Here is a 19,345-nt window from a genome sequence, read left to right on the forward strand (position 1 = left end):
AATATTTTATTCTAAATAAGTTCTAAAAAGCTTGAGGGATAATTTTCTTTGGAGAATGTAAAAATATTTTTCCTGAAGATGGATACTTATAAGGCCAGAAAATTTTTGCCTCAAATTATAGCATATATGCTTTGAAAAAGCATAATTTTAAGTGACAGCTCTGACTCAACTTAAATTTATTATAATGTTTATGGAATGATCATAGAAAGCAGTGTTATAATCACAGCTGACTTCAAAAAGGGTTTTTTTCTCTTTTTTTTTTTTGTAGTTTTCGCCATTTCATGCTTCTGTGCTGGCCTCTTGCTCGTATGATTTTACTGTAAGGTACAGTGGTTTTTAATACATTTCATTGTGAAATACCAGGTAACATTTGCATCTTTGCAACTTTTATAAGAGATAATATGATTACTCTTACTAACATGAAAATAATCTGAGATGGGTACATTTAAATATTTACTAGGATTAATATTATATTTTTCCTGTTTTCGTGATCCAGTCACATATATGAGTAAATTTTTTCTCTTCAAATATTAGCCTGGCTATTCTGTTTAAAAGCCATCTTTTCTAATAGATGTTCCTATGGTAACACTTTCCTACACTATAGATGGCATAGCCAATATATTCTAAATTTAGATATAGAAATTTGGAAATTGCATTTCTTCAGGTCTAATTATCTGAGTCTTAAGGCTAAGATTGCTTAGATGAAAAAACAATGAACATGAGTCTATGATTTTTTGTGAATGTAGATATATGAACATGTATGTGTATATATGTGCATGGATATCTAGATAAGAGTGTGTGTGGGTGTGGGTCTCTATTTATACTTCCAGTTACAGTTCCATACCACAGAGGATTTATTTTCCCTTTCCAAATTTGTAACTCTTGACTTCCATTTTATTCACGATATATTTTCTTATGTGTTAAACCCTGTAATGCTTAGAAAGTAGTTCAGAATTGCAAAGCCATACCTTTGAAAAAAACAATCTTACTAATTAGAGCTCAGCACTTGCTTAGAGTTTTTTTTGTCTTTAGTTTGAATACTATATTCAGAAGTTACTTAGGTTAATTCTCCTCTTCTCTGTTAGAGTGTGGTTATGTTATTCACTTGAAACATGGTTTGATTCCTTTGTTTCTGTTTGTATTCAATTTTAGGGTTTTCCTCCCATCCTTGTTGATTTTGTCTAGGCAAAACATTGACATGGTTTCAAAAGTCAAGATGTACATAAAGATATATTCAGAAAGGTTTCCAGGATTTTCACTAAAATATATCCTGGAAATCATTCTGTATCAAAGAGATCATTCTCATTCTGCATAATACACCATTGTGTGGATGTGCTATAGTTTATTTGGCTACCCTCCTATCTATGGACATTTAGCTTGTTTTCAATGTTTTGTAAATAAACAGTGCCACAGTGAATGATAGCTTTGTGTTACTAGAGAATTAATGTCTGGTATTCCTAGAAGTGGGATTGCTGAGTTAAAAGGTAAACATATGTAGTTTTGTTAGATATTACCGAATTCCCATCCATAAGGAATATGCCAATTTTGATACTCAGCAGCAATGTTTGAGAGTACCTGTTTCTCTGCCATCTAAAGATCATTGATTCATTAAGGTTTTCCAGATGTATGATCTTATCATCTACAAATAAAGGTGGTTCTACACCTTCATTTCCAATTCTGATGCCTCTAATTGATTTTTCTGAAAATTCCCTCCACAAATACCACTAATACAGTGCTAAATAGTTTATAGAGAATGTCTGATTCCTGATATGAGTACAAACGCCTTTAGTGTTTCTCTATTAAAAATAAGATTCTGACTTTAATGCAAATTATATATGTTTACTTGTTTGTCATACTAAGAAAGTATGCATGAATTCCTATTTTCTTGAGTTTTTTAAATTAGGAATGGATCTTAAGTTTTGTTGAAGGCTTTTTTTCCCCAGCATTTATGGAGATAATCATGATTTTTCTTCTTAGAGATATGGCTATGATGTACTATATTAATGGATTGAACCAACCTTGCATTCCTGGAGTAAGTCTCTCACGTTCTTTGTGTATCATTTTCTCACCATGGTGTTGAATTGTGTTTGCTAATATTTTATTTAAAACTTTTGTGTCAATATTCAAAGGTGATATTAGTTGCAGTTTTCTTTCTTTTTTCGTTTTGTTTAATGTGTCTGTGTTTTACTTGCTTCATAAAAAGAATTAAGAAATTTTCCTTTGTTTCCAAAGCTCTGGAACAACTTGTACAGCATTGAGGCTATTTGGTCTTTGAATCCTTTGTAGGATTGCTCTGCAAAACTAGTGGAGCATGGTGCTTTTTGTGGAGTACTTTCTTGATAACTTCATTTCTTTCATGGAAGTGAGTCTGTTTAAACTTTGTATCTCTAATGGGATCAAGTTTGGAAATTGTCCCTTGCTTTTAGGTTTTCAAATTTATTCGTAGAGGTGTCTGTAAAGTGGGTGGACACAGTGGCTCATGCCTGTATTCCCAGCACTTTGGGAGGCCAAGGTGGGCAGATCACCTGAGGTTAAGGGTTCGAGACCAGCCTGGCCAACATGGTGAAACCCTGTCTCTACTAAAAATAGAAAAATTAGCCAGGCATGATGGCAGGTGCCTGTAATCCCAGCTACTTGGGAGGCTGAGGTGGAATTGCTTGAACCCAGGAGGCAGAGATTGCAGTGAGCTAAAATCATACCACTGCACTCCAGCCTGGGTGACAGAGTGAGACTTTGCCTCAAAAAAAAAAAAAAGTCTATAAAGGAATGTTGTAGGATTTCTTCTCTTTCATTGGTTGTTTTACTCTTGTTATTTCTGATTTTGTATCTTTAATAAGTTCTTTGAATATCTAGTGGTATGTTTATTTTGTTATTTTTCTTCAGCAGGCAGAATTTTAATTTATCAATTAGAACTACTTTTTTCAGCTGGGTGCAGTAGCTCATGCGTGTAATCCCAGCACTTTGGGAGGCTGAGGCGGGTGGATCACCTGAGGTCAGGAGTTCAAGACCAGCCTGACCAACATGGTGAAACCCCGTCTCTACTAAAAATACAAAATTAGCTGGGCGTGGTGGCACATGCCTGTAATCCCTGCTACTGGGGAGGCTGAGGCAGGAGAATTGCTTGAACCCAGGTGGCAGAAGTTGCAGTGAGCCGAGATCGTGCCATTGCACTCCAGCCTGGGCAACAAGAGCAAAACTCTGTCTCAAAAAAGAAAAAAAAAGAACTTTTTTTTTTTTTAAATTAATCACTGCTTTTATTTTTATTATTTCCTTTTTGGTACTTTCTTTTTGTTGTTCTTTTTTTCAGCTTCTTGAGATAGGAATTTATTTTTATTCTTTCATTTTGTTAATAAAGTGTTTAAGGCTATAAATTTTTTTCTGGTTTTTATTCAAACTATAGTCCATAGATTCTGATATATAATGTTTTCATTATCATTTTAAAACATTTGTAAGTTCTGTTTATACTTGCCTTTTCTTCCAAGAGTTGTATAATAGGAAATTATTTAGTTTCCATATGAAAATGCCTTTTAACTTAAAAAAATTTGTTAATAATTTCTATTTTATTGCATTAAAATCAGAGAATACTATTTTAGTCATTTTGTTTTATGGAACATATTGAAATTTGGGGGAAGTGGAACCTAATAAATGATCAGTCTTTGTGAATGTTTTCATTTGCAGTTCAGAAGAATGTATAGTCTCCATTTTCAGGCTGTAAAGTTCAGTATATAATCATAAGCTTACAAATTGATTATGTCGTTTAGGCCTTCTGCATCCCTTCTTATTATTGGTCCACTTAGTCTGAGAATGGTATGTTACTGAGAGTGGTATGTTAAAATCTCCTATCATTAGCAGGCTTCTATATCTCCCTGCATCTTTTGTAGTTTTGATTTTATAGAAACAGATGCTGTGTTTCTGGTATGTAGATATTATGGTGAATTGAGACTTTTAGCATTAAAGAATATCCTTCTTTGTCACAGTTAATGCTTTTTGTTTCAGTTATGCCTTGTCTCATATCAGAATCATTGCCCTCGCTTTCATACTGTGTTTACTTTCCAGATATGCTTTTCCCCATACCTTTTTTTTTTGTTTTATCATATTTTCAATTCTTTCATTAAATTTTTTTTTTTTGAGACAGAGTCTGGCTCTGTCGCCCAGGCTGGAGTGCAGTGGCACAATCTCGGCTCACTGCAAGCTCCGCCTCCCGGGTTCACACCATTCTCCTGCCTCAGCCTCCCGAGTAGCTGGGACTACAGGCGCCCGCCACTACGCTGGGCTAATTTTTTGTATTTTTAGTAGAGACGGAGTTTCACCGTGTTAGCCAGGATGGTCTTGATCTCCTGACCTCGTGATCCACCCGCCTCGGCCTCCCAAAGTGCTGGGATTACAGGCGTGAGCCACTGCGCCCAGCCCATTAAATTTTTTTTATTATACTTTAAGTTCTAGGATGCATGTGCAGAACGTGCAGGTTTGTTAACATAGGTATATACGTGCTATGGTGGTTTGGTGCACCCATCAGCCAGTCATCTACATTAGGTATTTCTCCTAATGCTATCCCTCCTCTAGTCCCCCACCCCCCAAAAGGCCCCAATGTGTGATGTTCCCCTCCCTGTGTCCATGTGATCTCATTGTTCAACTCCCACTTATGAGTGAGAACACGCGGTGTTCGGTTTTCTGTTCCTGTGTTAGTTTGCTGAGAATGATGTTTCCAGCTTCATCCATGCCCCTGCAAAGGACATGAACTCATCATTTTTTATGGCTGTATAGTGTTCCATGGTGTACATGTGCCACATTTTCTTTATCCAGTCTATCATTGATGGGCATTTGGGTTGGTTCCAAGTCTTTGCTATTGTGAACAGTGCTACAATAAACATATGTGTGCATGTGTCTTTATTGTAGAATGATTTATAATCCTTTGGGTATATACCCAGTAATGGGATTGCTGGGTCAGATGGTGTTTCTGATTCTAGATCCTTGAGGAATCACCACACTGTCTTCCACAATGGTTGAACTAATTTACACTCCCACCAACAGTGTAAAAGCCTTCGTATTTCTCCATATCCTCTCTAGCATCTGTTATTTCTTGACTTTTTAATGATCACCATTCTAACTGTTGTGAGGTGGTATCTCATTGTGGTTTTGATTTGCATTTCTCTAATGACCAGTAATGATGAGCTTTTTTTCATATGTTTGTTGGCCACATTAATATCTTCTTTTGAGAAGTGACTGTTCATATCCTTCACCCACTTTTTGATGGGGTTGTTTTTTTCTTGTTGATTCTGGATATTAGCCCCTTGTGAGATGGATAGATAGCAAAAATTTTCTCCCATTCTGTAGGTTGCCTGTTCACTCTGATGATAGTTTGTTTTGCTGTACAGAAGCTCTTTAGTTTAATTAGATCCCATTTGTTAATTTTGGCTTTTGTTGCCATTGCTTTTGGTGCTTTAGTCATGAAGTCTTTGCCCATGCCTATGTCCTGAATGGTATTGCCTAGGTTTTCTTCTAGGGTTTTTATGGTTTTGGGTTTACATTTAAGTCTTTAATCCATCTTGAGTTAATTTTTGTATAAGGTGTAAGGAAGGTGTCCAGTTTCAGTTTTCTGCATATGGCTAACCAGTTTTTCCAACACCATTTATTAAATAGGGAAACCTTCCCCCATTGCTTGTTTTTGTCAGGTTTGTCAAAGAGCAGATGGTTGTAGATGTGTGGCGTTATTTCTGAGGCCTCCGTTCTCTTCCTTTGGTCTATATATCTGTTTTGGTACCAGTACCATGCTGTTTTGGTTACTGTAGCCTTGTAGTATACTTTGAAGTCAGGTAGTGTGATGCCTCCAGCTTTGTAGGATTGTCTTGGCTTTATGGGCTCTTTTTCGGTTCCATATGAAATTTAAAGTAGTTTTTTTCTAATTCTGTTAAGAAAGTCAATGGTAGCTTGATGGGGGGGGATAGCATTGAATCTATAAATTACTTTGGGTGGTATGGCCATTTTCACGATATTGATTCTTCCTATCCATGAGCATGGATTGTTTTTCCATTTGTTTGTGTCCTCTCTGATTTCCTTGAGCAGTGGTTTGTAGTTCTCCTTGAAGAGGTCCTTCACATCCCTTGTAAGTTGGATTCCTAGGTATTTTATTCCCTTTGTAGCATTTGTGAATGGGAGTTCACTCATGATTTGGCTCTCTGTTTGTCTATTATTGGTGCATAGGAATGCTTGTGATTTTTGCACATTGATTTTGTATCCTGAGACTTTGCTGAAGTTGCTTATCAGCTTAAGGAGATTTTGGGCTGAGACAATGGGGCTTTCTAAGTATACAATCATGTCATCTGCAAACACAGACGATTTGACTTCCTCTCTTCCTATTTGAAATCCCTTTATTCCTTTCTCTTGCCTGATTGCCCTGGCCAGAACTTCCAATACTATGTTGAATAGGAGAGGTGAGAGAGGGCATCCTTGTCTTGTGCCGGTTTTCATAGGGAATGGTTCCAGCTCTTGCCCATTCAGTATGATAGTGGCTGTGGGTTTGTCATAAGTAGCTCTTATTATTTTGAGATACGCTCCTTCAATACATAGTTTATTGAGAGTTTTTAGCATGAAGGGTGTTGAATTTTGTCGAAAGCCTTTTGTGCATCAAAAATCATGGGGTTTTTGTCATTGGTTCTGTTTATGTGATGGGTTATGTTTATTGATTTGCGTATTTTGAACCCCCATACCTTTATTTTCAAACAGTTTTGTTGAACCAGTTTGTTCTAGGTATGTTTTTGTATAGAGCATATATTAGGATCTCGCTTAGTGAACAAATAGTCTTTTTTTTAGAATATGTAAGTTTAACTCTTTCGTATTTCTTGATAAAAATGTTTAGCATCGAATGTGTCATATTTTATGTTATGATTATTATTTGTATTTTATTTGCTATGTTTCTGTGTGTGATGTGCTTTTTTATTGTGTTTTTTTTCTTTGACTTAAATTTTTTTGACATTTAGGTAAGTTTTTATATGTTTTAGTGGTTGCCTTTGGTGTTACAACTTTTTAAATGCCTTCATAAGTTTTCTGAAAAAAATTAACTGTTTATTGCCTGGTTGTGAGTTTTTCATTATATTTTTGTGAAATCCCACCTATTTCTTATATAATAACCAGTGAACTTGTTCTACTTTCGCTTTTTTTCCCTTTTGCATCAAATTTTGTTTCATTTATGCTTTGTTAGAACATGCAACATGTAACATATAGCACATATCATATGATATATTTTTACTTAGTTTCTACCTTTGTTTTAGTCTTAAGTGTATAATTAAATATATTAAGTGCTCATTATCAGTTTTTTATTCCTAAGTTTCCCTCATTGTCTGATGCAGTTTATCTTGAGGAAATGCCGTAGATTTCTCAAGAGGGACTGATGGGCATAGAATTCTCATGAACTCTCATATGTTTAAAACTATTTTTCTGTAGCTTTCCTACTTGGAGGATAGTTTAGCTGAATATAAACTCCTTGATTTACATTTCTTTCTTTGAGGTTTTTGAAAATGCTACTATGTTTTTATCTTGCTTTCTATGTCGTTTTTGAGAATTCTGATGCCAGTCTAACTCTCTTTTACTTGTAAGTTGTTTGGCACCGCCCCGACCCCAACCATCAATCCTTTCCCTCCTCCTCGAGACCCTGGGGAAAAAGAATCCTTGTTGCATTTCAGTTTTTCTTGCTGCAGGCTCAGTGAGCTCTTTAAGTATATAGGATTCGGGTCTTCTTTTATTCCTAGAAAGTTTTTTGAATTACAGTTTTAAATAATAGTTCTACTTAATTGTTTTATTTTCTGTGGAACTCCCATTATGTATAAAAGGACTCTCCTTTACCTGTCTTCTCTCTCAGGTACTTTCTGTCTGATACTTTTTCCTTCTATATTTCTTTATCTCATTTTCATTCTTTTGGTTGTTTTCCTGTTGTCCTCAATGCCCTTATTATGTTTTTGTGTGAATCTGCTCTTCTTGGGCCCCAATGTAATTCTGTGTTTATTTGTGAAATGATTTTGCCTTTTTTCTTGTGTTTCTTTCTTCAGTTCAGTCAGGTCTGTTTCAGTTCTTCTGTTTTTGTCCACTTCTTTTCTTTGTTTTTGAGTTCCTGGTCAAGGGTTTTGTTGGGTTTTTTTCTTCCATGTCCCTAAATGCTTGCTTGAAGATAATTTGATTCAGTTTAGAATATGTTACGGTTTTCTACTTCACTATTTTTTTTTTTGAGGGAAGCTTTTGTCAGATGAATTGTTGGAATTCTTGTAACCATTTATTTGTGTATGTGTGTCTTTTTAAAAATAAATAAAGACTTTTTTGTCTCTTTATGTCTGTGGACAGGGTTGATGGTTTGAGGTTGGCACCTTTCCTTCCTTTTAATTTTCTTTCCCCCCTAAACTATCAACTTTCTAAGATCACCTCCCTGTATCCAGTGTACTTTAAAATCTGTAATCTAATCTTTATTATGCCTTTTTCCAGTATTTTCACTCATAGGATGCACTTTCTCTTTCTCATGATGGTTTTAGGTCAGCGTTAGACCTAGTCCTAACTTCTGCCCTCTCTGTACCATTCAGTGTTCCCCAAACTGTCCTTGCCATTCACACAGACTTGCAGCTGGAACAAGGAAGAGAGCTCATAGGGATTCCGTTTTGATTTTTCTTCTTACAGTTAATTTGAAGTTTGGATGTGTGGAAGACCTGAGGTTTGTGTAGTTTTATTTGTTCTCTTTGTTGTTCTGTATTGGTTTTTGTAAGAATACAGTAACAGTTTTGGATTTACATGGCCTCATTGCCTAGACTCTCCTCTCTCCTCACTTCTGAGTCCGTATTAGATATGGCCCAGTCTATATAGCTTTGTTTGTATAAAATGTACTTCTAATAGAATAAATTACAACAATGCTTTGAGATGTATTTCATGCCTTAACTTGGTTTTCTTGATTCATTCAATACAAGCGGGCAGACAGCTGGGAAGAATAATCACATGGAGGCTCCCAGCTCTCAAAAGTGTACTTTAACCAGGCTTTTGTTTGTTTTTTAGTATTCTATATAAAATAATAAGTAGTGATTATAGAGTTTTCAGCCTGGGAACTAACGAATGGCAACACAACAGAAGGAAGAAACTGGAACTGTGGAGCTAGATCACTGGCCGGAGGTTAAGGCTGTGCATGTAGATTTGGACACCGTTTACTCACTGATAATTCAGTCCATAAGCATGAATAAGCCAAAGGGAGATAAGTGTAGAGAAAGAACAAAAATTCCCTCCTTCAGGAGGGAATTCATGTTGGAAAGCAGGAAGGAGCAGCCCACCAGGAACAGGAGGAAACCTTACAGCATGCAATAGTCACAGAAGCTGTGGGAGGAGGGGCTTTCAACAAGGTGTGAATGGCCAGTAATGTCAGATCCACCAGATAGGTTAAGCAGGATGAAGTGAGAACTTGGAATCTTCTCTTTTTGTCGCTCATGGATTCAAAAAGATATCCACATATAGGATCTAGTTCTTGGAATTCGAACACCTTTCTGGCATTTGAAGCAAGAAGGCATAAACTGAGATGAGACATTAATCTTTTGGTGATCTCATATTTGGTATTCTTAACAGTTTTAATTGGGACATCTTAAATCCATTTCAGTGCTTTGTTTCTGATTAAAGAGAAAAATCTAATGACTACTGAGACTTTCTTCTCAGAATTGTCATTTTGATCTTAATCCTAGTGACTGACCACTCCCTGTTTTATGTATTTAAGTACCCCTAAACACCCTGTGGGAAAATGCCTTGTTCTCAGGAATGTTTGTTAAGACTGGATGTCAACTACATTTCTGAAAATCTTGGGAGTATCAAACCATGCTCAGAATCATCATAGTTTTTGGCTTTCAGTCTTACTTTTCTCTCCACTGTTAAATGCTGAGTCCTGAGCAAGGACAGGGAGGGGGGGATAGATATTTAGTGCCCCTGGGGAGGGAGGTGGCTTAGGTCATGGTCCTGAGACCAGATCAAAGGTGTCGTAGCTATATTTGTAAGCACTTGGAAAAATTGAGATTTATAGTTCAATAATAGGAGATCTTTAACGTAAGTTAAACAGAAAGTTAAAAAGATACTTGAAATCAATGATCGTGTATAACTTAGAGTCCAGGTTTCTTTTATTAATGTGTAATATGGCAACTAGTGATATCTGTGCTCACAAGCTCACAGGGTGATTACAAGAAATATATGAGAAGACATTCTTGAAAATACTGTGATAATTCTTAATTGCTTTACCCCCTCTTCTTCTTCTTCTTCTTTTTTTTTTTTTTTTTTGAGACAGTCTTGCTCTGTCACCCAGGCTGCAGTGCAGTTGTGTGATCTTGGCTCATTGTAACCTCCACCTCCAGGGTTCAAGCGATTCTCCCACCTTAGCCTCCTGACTATCTGGGACTACAGGCACACATCACCACACCCAGCTAATCTTTGTATGTTTAGTAGAGACAGGGTTTTACCATGTTGGCCAGGCTGGTCTCGAACTCCTGACCTCAAGTGATCTGCCCACCACAGCCTCCCAAAGTGCTGGGATTATAGGCGTGAGCCCCCACACCTGGCCCTTTGCCTCTCTTCTAAAGCCATCTTTCCAACCCTATTCCCTGCACATTCAGCAAAAGATCTTACCTTTAAAATAATAATAATAATAATTGTGGGACTCAAGCACAAATTATCTTAATTTCTAAGCTAGGCCTGCAGATTTTCTCTAAATCTGTACCTCTTCATTCCTCCTGTTATTTAGAACCCTTAGACATGTGTGCTGTTGATCCCTCGTACTTGTTTTCTTCAGGACTTTACGCCGTGAAGTGACTTCTTCTCCCCCTATATCTCTCTGTATCTTTAGTCTCCAACTCTTTAGTGACTTTTTCCTCAGCCTGTAACATTTTCCTTCATCCTGCATTTGCCTTTAACTCCTCTCTTACATCTCTTTTACTTAGCCAGGCTTTTAGTGTCCCCATAAGCTTCCATTCACCAGGGCCATTTTAAGGTCTTCACTGTCCCAGCGTACTCTGTGTTGGAGGTCTTACCCTGGATCACTTGAACCTATAAAATGGATCTACATCACTGATTAAATAGGGTTAATTATTTTGAAAAGATTTGTGGCTTTTGCTTTTGAAGTGATTTGGATTAAGTCACTTATGATTGATTATGATTTCTTGGCAATCATTATGCTTGCTAAGGAATTCATGTGAAGTAAAAAAGAAACATCCCTAACCTAGAAATTGTTTCTGAGTGGAATGAAATGTTTCTGAGTGCCAGGTTTATCAGTTAGTAATGTTAATTTATTAATTTTAAATTTAATTATTTTAAGTTTAATTTAAATGTTCAGCTCTCAGGCATTTTTGTAGACCTTTGAAAGCTTATAGGCATAGGCACTTAAGGTTCTTCCTAATGGCACAACTGGCTTCAGTCCCTCCTTCTTTACTGAAATTGCTCTGGCAAAAGCCACTAGCGACCTCTGTAAATCCAAGTCCAGTCCACTTGTCAGCATTTGTCATGCTGAACCTTTTTCTGTTTTACACTGTCGATCATACCTTCCCTTCTGGAAACTCCTTATCCTAAGGATTCCATGTTCTTTTTTGCTTATTTGTTTTTCTTACTCTCCTCTGACCCTTCCTTCTTAGGGTTCATCATAGAATCAGTCTCCTTCTCTTCCCCTTAAACTTGGTCGTCTCCCTTTGGTTTAGAACTTTTTTTACATGCCCGTTCTAAATGATAATTTCCAGCCCCTGTGTCAGGTCTGGCCTTTCTTGAGAGCCTTAGGCCTGCGTGTTCAGCTGTTTCTGGACACAGGCACCTGAGTGTCCAAACAGGAATCTCACACTGAACTCCTTCTTTGCTTGTTTATCTGTATTATTTATCTCAGTTAATGGGAACCTTATCCCTATTCAAACAAGCCAAAAACCTGGAATTCTCCTTTTTCTTGAAAAATTGGTAAACATTTTCCCAGTACGAAGTGGAGCATTGCTTCACAGGCAGTATATAGAAGCAACATCATTTTTTTTAGAAATATAATTTTAATTTTAACATACGTTGTAGCTACTAAATTACTGTTTCACCTCCATGCTAAATGTAACTGGAGGCTATTGATTGCATATTCCAGTATAGGATTATCGAAGACTTTCTTGTAACAAGGAAAATAAATAGAAAAGGAAGCCAAAATCATTTGAAAACCCTTCACTTTTGACTATATTACATGTGTATGTATTTGTAATTCTCAACACATGTCGAGAATAAGACTTTAATCGTTCTAATGCCTGTGTGAGTCTAGTCTCATTATTTGAATGTGGTGACCACTGATTGGAAAGGTCAGAAAAGGTGCGTTTTTGGTGGATTTTTACTCCATGTGATATGAGTTAAATTTATCCTCTGAAGAATTTTAAATCTGATTGGATTGATGATATTTTTAGTGTCAGAAAACCATTTTAACAAGAAGAAAAAGATTTCAGATATAAGACCAACAGTAACCTGTTTAATTTTTAGGACTGATAACTATACAGATACTACCTTTAGATTCTCTGGATGGCTAATATTTGCAACACAAGCTTTTTAAATATAAGTTTTTAATTTGTTGCCCATTGTTATATTTAGGTTTGTAAATTTTTCAAATTTAATTTTAAAATTGTTTATATGGTGGGTATTATATCAAAACTGATGATATGGTGGATATTTTAGAAAATGTAAGTTTCATATTTCTATTTTATGTTGCTATTTACCAAATACAATAGAAGCTTTAAGACCTTTACCTCTATAGTAGCTCATTACATTTCACAGAATAACTAATGAAGATCTAAGAAGTGATATATAACATAGCATTGGAAATTGTTTAGTATGGTTTATGTTAAATAAAAACTTCAACTTTTATGAAGAATATCAGAACTCCCTTCAGCTGGTGGACAATATAGTCTATCAAAATACATCTTGATTCTTTCTAAACTTCACTCAAGATAATACTAAAGTTAAAATGTTTCATAGTAGATTATTTCTATTCTTCCATGAATGTTATCATCGTAGATTTTAGCATATTATCTTTTTCCTATATACTGTCCCTTAAGTTAGTTAACTTCTCTTCCTGCCAAGCCACATTTGTTGTGCCAACCGTGCATAAGCATTATTTGAGTTGTAAATGCTTGTTTTTGGTTTCATACCAAGTAGATCATTTCATAAACAGAAATCAGCAAACCAGGTATGTGTGACAACCAAACAAAAGTAAAAGCTGTTATAATTCATAGTTTTTTTCATTAGGAAGAGCAGCATTCCGTGTCTTCCACATTGTAGCAAATTCTCAGATATCTGAAGATTTTAATTGATAAAGCTAAAATGACCAGTTTAGCCTCAGAGTAACACTCCAGTTTCATGATACTTTTATAAATATTATAACCTTTAAAACTTTTTTATCAGTGGTCTTAATGGCCTTTGATAATAATAAGCCAAACCAAGCACTTAATTTTTTTAGACATATGGATTTGGGGGCAAGAAAAATATAAAGTGAATTTTAATTTCGGTGTTGTCAAACTGTATTCAGCCACAGTTTGCTTGATGTGAGTCTCTCTCTGCCTATGTCAGCAACATTAATGTTTCCAACTCAACTGTTAAGCTACTTTTTGGTGACAAAATTGTACAACTGTACTCTACTTTAAAATTCAGGCATATTTACAGAATGTCTGTTATCTGCCAGCCATTGTAATAGACAGTTTGGAATGTCTTTTTGAGGAAATGATAAAAATGAAGGCTTGGAGACAAGTAGTAACACACCTAGGAGAACCCTAAGCCTGTCAGTTTTGTTGGTATCGTGGGACATATGTAGTCACAAATGTAAATAGGGAGTACTGGAAGATATATATTCAATAGAGTAATTATGGGTTGGCACATTCCCAGGTAACATAGTAGGACCACAGACTTTGGAGCCAGACTGCCTTCTACTAGGTATATAAACTTGAGCAAGTTATTTTAAAACTTGATGGCTCAGTTTCCCCATCCCTGTAAATGGAGATGCTAATAGTACTCACCACATGGGATTGTTGTGATGGTTAGAAGAGCTAATATACACAAATACTGGTACATAGTAAGTACTATGTAAGTGTTTGCTACTTTTGTCATTATTAAGGCTAGAATGGATGGTGACAGAAGGCTGTCTCCTTGGGCTTGAGGCCATTTCAGCGCTCTAGTCTTCAAGAGTGAGGTAATTTTATTTTACAGCAGCAAGAGCAAGCAGCCCCATCTAGCCTTTTGTTGCCCTCTGCTCCTTGGAGGTGAAAGAGAAGTACGAATTGGGGATAGGAAGTTATCTAGAATCAGCTCTGTCCTTCCACATCCCTGTTCTTTGGAGATATTTAGAAACGTTCTATAGATTAGACATCTATTATGTAGTGGGGTGAGCATGTAGACCTTTGAGTGAGTCATACTTGAAGTGAAAAGCTGACTCCTCTATTTACTAGTTGTGAAATATGGGAAATGATACTGTGATCTACCTTGCTGGGATGTTCAGAGGATTAAATGAAGTAGTATCTGTAAATACTCTGGCACATAAGAGCTCAAAAAAATAGCAGATGTTTTAAATGAGAATACTAGTAGTAATAATGTTTCCCATTTTAAAATGTAAGTACTTTAGGGAGAGTTAGATATTAATCATTCATGCCTTACCTAGCATTACATTAATAACATAATTATATTGCTTACAGCCACTGAGGAGCTTTGTGAATAGGAATTTTCATTGCACTGTGAAAGTGAAGTAGGAGAGTGAACCTAGTGAATATGGTGCAGCATGAACCAGGACAATGGTCACCATACAAAGTTGAATATGTCTGGGCATTTGATTCAAATCTGTTACCAGAGGGGCTGGGCGCAGTGGCTTATGCTTGTATTCCTAGCACTTTGGGAGGCCAAGGCGGGAAAATTTCTTGAGCCCAGGAATTCGAGACCAGCCTGGACAACATGATGAGACCCCACCTCTACAAAATTAAAACATTAGCCAGGTATGGTGGCACATACCTGTGATCTCAGCTGCTTGGGTGCTGAGGCAGGAGGATCACTTGAGCCCAGGAGATGGAAGCTGCAGTGAGCCATGTTTGCAACATTGTACTGCCTGGGCAACAGAGTGAGACCCTGTCTTGAAAAAAACAAACAAAAAAAACCTGTTACCAGGTGACCACTTCTATTTCATTTCAACCTATTTAGAAGTTTTCCCCTGAATTATTATGTATTACCTACACACATTTGTTGAAAAAATTATTTCATAAGGAGGCAGCATGATGTAATAGAAAAAGAGATACAGCTTAAAATCCTGAATTTGCCATTACTAGCTATATTATAATTTAATTGTATATTACTTAATATATAATTAATGTAATTTAGTTACATTTAATCTCTCATAAAGTGACTTAACCTCCCTGAGCCTTTGTTTCCTCAGTCATAAGATGTACTGCTACAAGATTTAAATATCAATATATGCAAGGCTGTTCCCACAGAGCCTGGCCCATATCTGGCACTCAGAATTTTATTTTTTATTCCCACATATATTCTTCAGACTTTGTACTTGTTGTCATGTCACTGTAAATATGTTCTTATATTTCTGATCAAAGTTGCTGAAAACCAGCAAAATGACAAAGACAAATTATGATGTCTGCAGTTTATTTTTAAATGGTTCAGCAAAAATATTCCTTCATATGTGTATGTGTAGAGAGAGAAAGATAAAACAAATGTGGCAAAATTTTAGCAGTTGGTAAACTAGACAAAGGACATACGGGTGTTCATTTTATTCTTTGAGGTTTACTGTGGGTTGGTAATTTTCAAAATAAAAACATTTGAGAAAAAAGCAAACTGTATTTACTCATGCAAAATAAGACCCTAAAATACCTTCTAGTTAATGTTATTATTTAATGATATTAGTTTAATTGTAGAATAAGATAACTAGCTTTATTATATTGTGTTAAGTGGGAAAATGATCTTTAATTGGATTGTAGTAAACTTAAAATCTTAAAGCAGAGGATGCAGAAATACCTTTTATCTTTGTCACAGATACTCTCATGGGATTTGCCCTTATCTAGTAAGTGTCTTAACTTTGGTGTGGCTGATGGGCTTTTTTGATCCTTATGTTTATTAGCACAGAGATTTCCACAGGCAGATACTTCTCTTTCTTCCCCTTCCCCTTAAAAAAAGGTCAGCCAAAGTAAACAGATAGTATAGTTGAATATGTACTCTGCCTCACAAACCTTTCATTTCAACTTTGCCTAGTCCCCCTTACCAACAAAAAAAGGTCAGTCAGAGTAAACAGATAAGAAATGTGGCTGAATATGAGCTGCCACACAGCTTCAAATGATCATTTTACCTCATCTTTTAAGATAGTTGTTTTTAATTCCTCTACTTTTGTTCATCAAACCATAAGAAATCATGTGGCTAATGATATGATACTGATTGTTAACATTTGCAGGAACTACAGTTAAATTCTTAGGATGATCAGAGATTTTCAAAATGTTCTGTGCCTTCAGATATCTTAGCTAGAAATGTCTTTGTAACCCTATCACCGTTTTTTGCTTTGTGAGATGGGTTCACCACACCTCACCAATAACTTTAGAAAGCATCTTAATGTAGTCATCTTTGGTTTCCTTTTAAGAACGGGAATATTTGCATTCCCCGATTTGTGTAATCCTTGCAAGGATATTTTAGTAGTGAATTTATTCTGTGTTAATAAAGCACATTGCCTGATGACAGGGTAGGACTTGTCTGTTTTATTGTTTTGTCCCTGGCTCCTGGGATGTGGATATGCTAAGTACATGTTTATAAATATAAGTGAATTTGAATTAAATGAAAAATTGTGATACCCTTTGGTCACTCTGACTGTAGAAGCTCAAACATTTGTATTTTAATGTGGTTTCCACTTTAAATATTTCTGAAGCAGTCATTAATAAAACAATTTAAGGTAGAAAGTCCTGTTGGGATGAGAAATCTTTTCCAAGGAGAAGACTTGCTGTTCAGTTGTGGTTAAGTCAGCACTGACTGACTAATAGAATGTTACTATTTAGCACATTTGGGACCATCGCGTTTGTTAACTAAAGTGACAGATAAACATTTTTATTTTTTTCTACAAATCAAGTGTAATGTGCAATATACTGACAAATCTCTAAGCTTCATATATCTTTGGGTTAAGATACATATTTATATGTATGAAGCAATAACTCCCAAGTTTGTTGATATGTTCATTTTTTAATATGTCCCGAAAGTTTTTCCATTTGACTTGTTTAAATTAGAAAATTCTTGTGTTAATTACTGTCATACTGGAAAGATCTTTTCATGAAGTGAAGTGTACTTTTGTAAGTTAAGTACCAGATGAAAATGAAAATAATTTCCTATAAAATGAAACAACATACATTAATTGGAAACTTGTAAGACTTTTGATTTTAAATAGCTTGCTTTATAACTGCAGAGCTTTTTCAGAATTATTTGTTACTAACATTTTTCTTTAAGAATCAAACCAGATCTGTGTCTAATTCATAACTGAATGCAAGCACATGAATAAATAGATAAATCTAAAAGGAACAAGGAATGTTAAGCCTCAGCTTAATGCAGTATAAGTCATTGCTTTCAACTTTGAATTGTGCTGATTAGTTCCAACAGAACATTTATGGACTTTGTAAATTAATTTGCATCATACTTTTTAAAAAATCCTATCGTGTGGTTTCAATAAGGCAACTGAGTAGATTTTGTTTCATGTATTTGTATTTTTTAAATGTAGATACTGCTTTTTCTCATTTTTCGTAGTAGGAAGTCAAAAGATAATATCTGAAAATGACAAAATAAATGAGCTCCATGAGCATATTCTTTAGAAATATAGAGTAAAATATTAGAAGAAGCAACTAAAAGAATTTAGAGTGATTGCCTCTGAGGTGAAAGATTGAGGAAGTACGGCAGGAAGCTGCTGTTTTCTGTTACAAACCTTGTAGAATTAGTTGACTCTAATGTGTGCAATTATAGTTTTTAAGAAAAAGATAATTGAGCAGAAAAACCTGTCTTTCCCTCTCTCCGTTATTTGCACACATAGTAAGCCTATTTACTTAGACCAACTGGGTACTGCCAGTCAGCTGGTAGTAGTTTACACAGTTCCCAGAGAGCATAAGGATGAATAATACACCCTTTGAGGTCTGTCCTGAAACCCTAGTCAAGAGTGTGGCAACACTAAATATTCTAAAATGGAATTCTTAGACATTGGACTTAATGGAATGAACCATGTGGAGATTTAAAAAACCGTAATTATTCATCTATTTTCATCCTAAATAAAATTCAGCAGAGTCCCTTATCTTTCTCCACTATATTATTTACAGTATGTGTGTCTGTGCACACATGTGTAAAACAGAAACCATCCTTAGATAGCTTAAATATAAACAGGGAAATATTTCTCAGACTATGGGGTCCCTCAGAGCCCAAAGGCAGAAGCACGGTGTGCAGTGTGGCTTATGGAAGGCATTGAAACTGTACAGCCGACTTTGTCATTCCTCCTCCTCCTGCAGGCTGATTTTTTTTTCTTTTTTTACCTCAAGCTTTCATGTCCAGTTACAAGAAAAGGAACAGAATTATTTGGTCTGCTCTGTCTCTGTTTTTTTCTCTCTTTGTCGGTGTCTGTCTTCTCCCCCTCCTCACCCCCATCACCGTGTCCACCCTCTGCTGAGGAGAGAGTTGTTAAATAAAGGAGATCATTGTAAGCAGTGCAGACATTCCACTACATGACAGCCTGAGTAGGTTTATTCATAAATGATTAGCTGCAGAGATGAGGACATTAAGTATTTCATGGTAATGTCGCTAATAAATGACCAAAGCATAGGCAGCTGCTGTAAGCTTAATGATTGTCAACATTTAGGTGTGGGGTGAAGTTCTAAAGCAACCCCATGTGGTCACATTATCCATCAGTGAAATGCTCTTTTGCTCTAGGTGGGTACATTTTGGTGCTACCAGTTACGCTTCAGATGTACACAGACTATTCTTATCCCTAAGATAGTGATACTATTTCATGAGTAGAGTTCTTCCAGTTTTACTTCTTTTTTAGTCAAGTATTTATTTGAAGCTGTATTGCAAAAATTATTTCATGATTCTTTGATTTGTACCAGTAAGCAATACACAAACCGCATAGGAGTTTTGCCTCTTTTCCTTTATCTCCTCTTATTGAGATGTGGCATTCTTCAGAAAGTCATCCAGCATCCCTGTGGATCTCTGCCATAAATACTCTCAGAGCAGGCCTTCCATCAGCCTGATGATTTTCTTTAATTTGTCAGAGTACTCTAGGCTTTGTGGTATGTGGTTCCCGGGCTTAATGTTTATTGTGATGAAGTAAAGTCTGCTTCTCTAAAATACTGAT

At 35.9% G+C, this 19,345-nt stretch overlaps 1 protein-coding gene across 2 annotated transcripts in view; it reads left to right on the plus strand.

Annotated features, from left to right (window-relative positions):
* Nucleotides 1-19,345, plus strand: part of PEX7 (peroxisomal biogenesis factor 7) — a 97,488-nt gene that overhangs the window by 47,242 nt on the left and 30,901 nt on the right. For both annotated transcript variants that reach the window (XM_034962929.3, XM_008953041.6), the window contains one exon: nt 269-324. In XM_034962929.3, coding sequence (XP_034818820.1) covers nt 269-324 — 56 coding nt within the window. The remainder of the gene's footprint in view (nt 1-268; nt 325-19,345) is intronic.

Source organism: Pan paniscus, chromosome 5, assembly GCF_029289425.2.
Source record: "Pan paniscus chromosome 5, NHGRI_mPanPan1-v2.0_pri, whole genome shotgun sequence".
NCBI classification, from domain to species: Eukaryota; Metazoa; Chordata; class Mammalia; order Primates; family Hominidae; genus Pan; species Pan paniscus.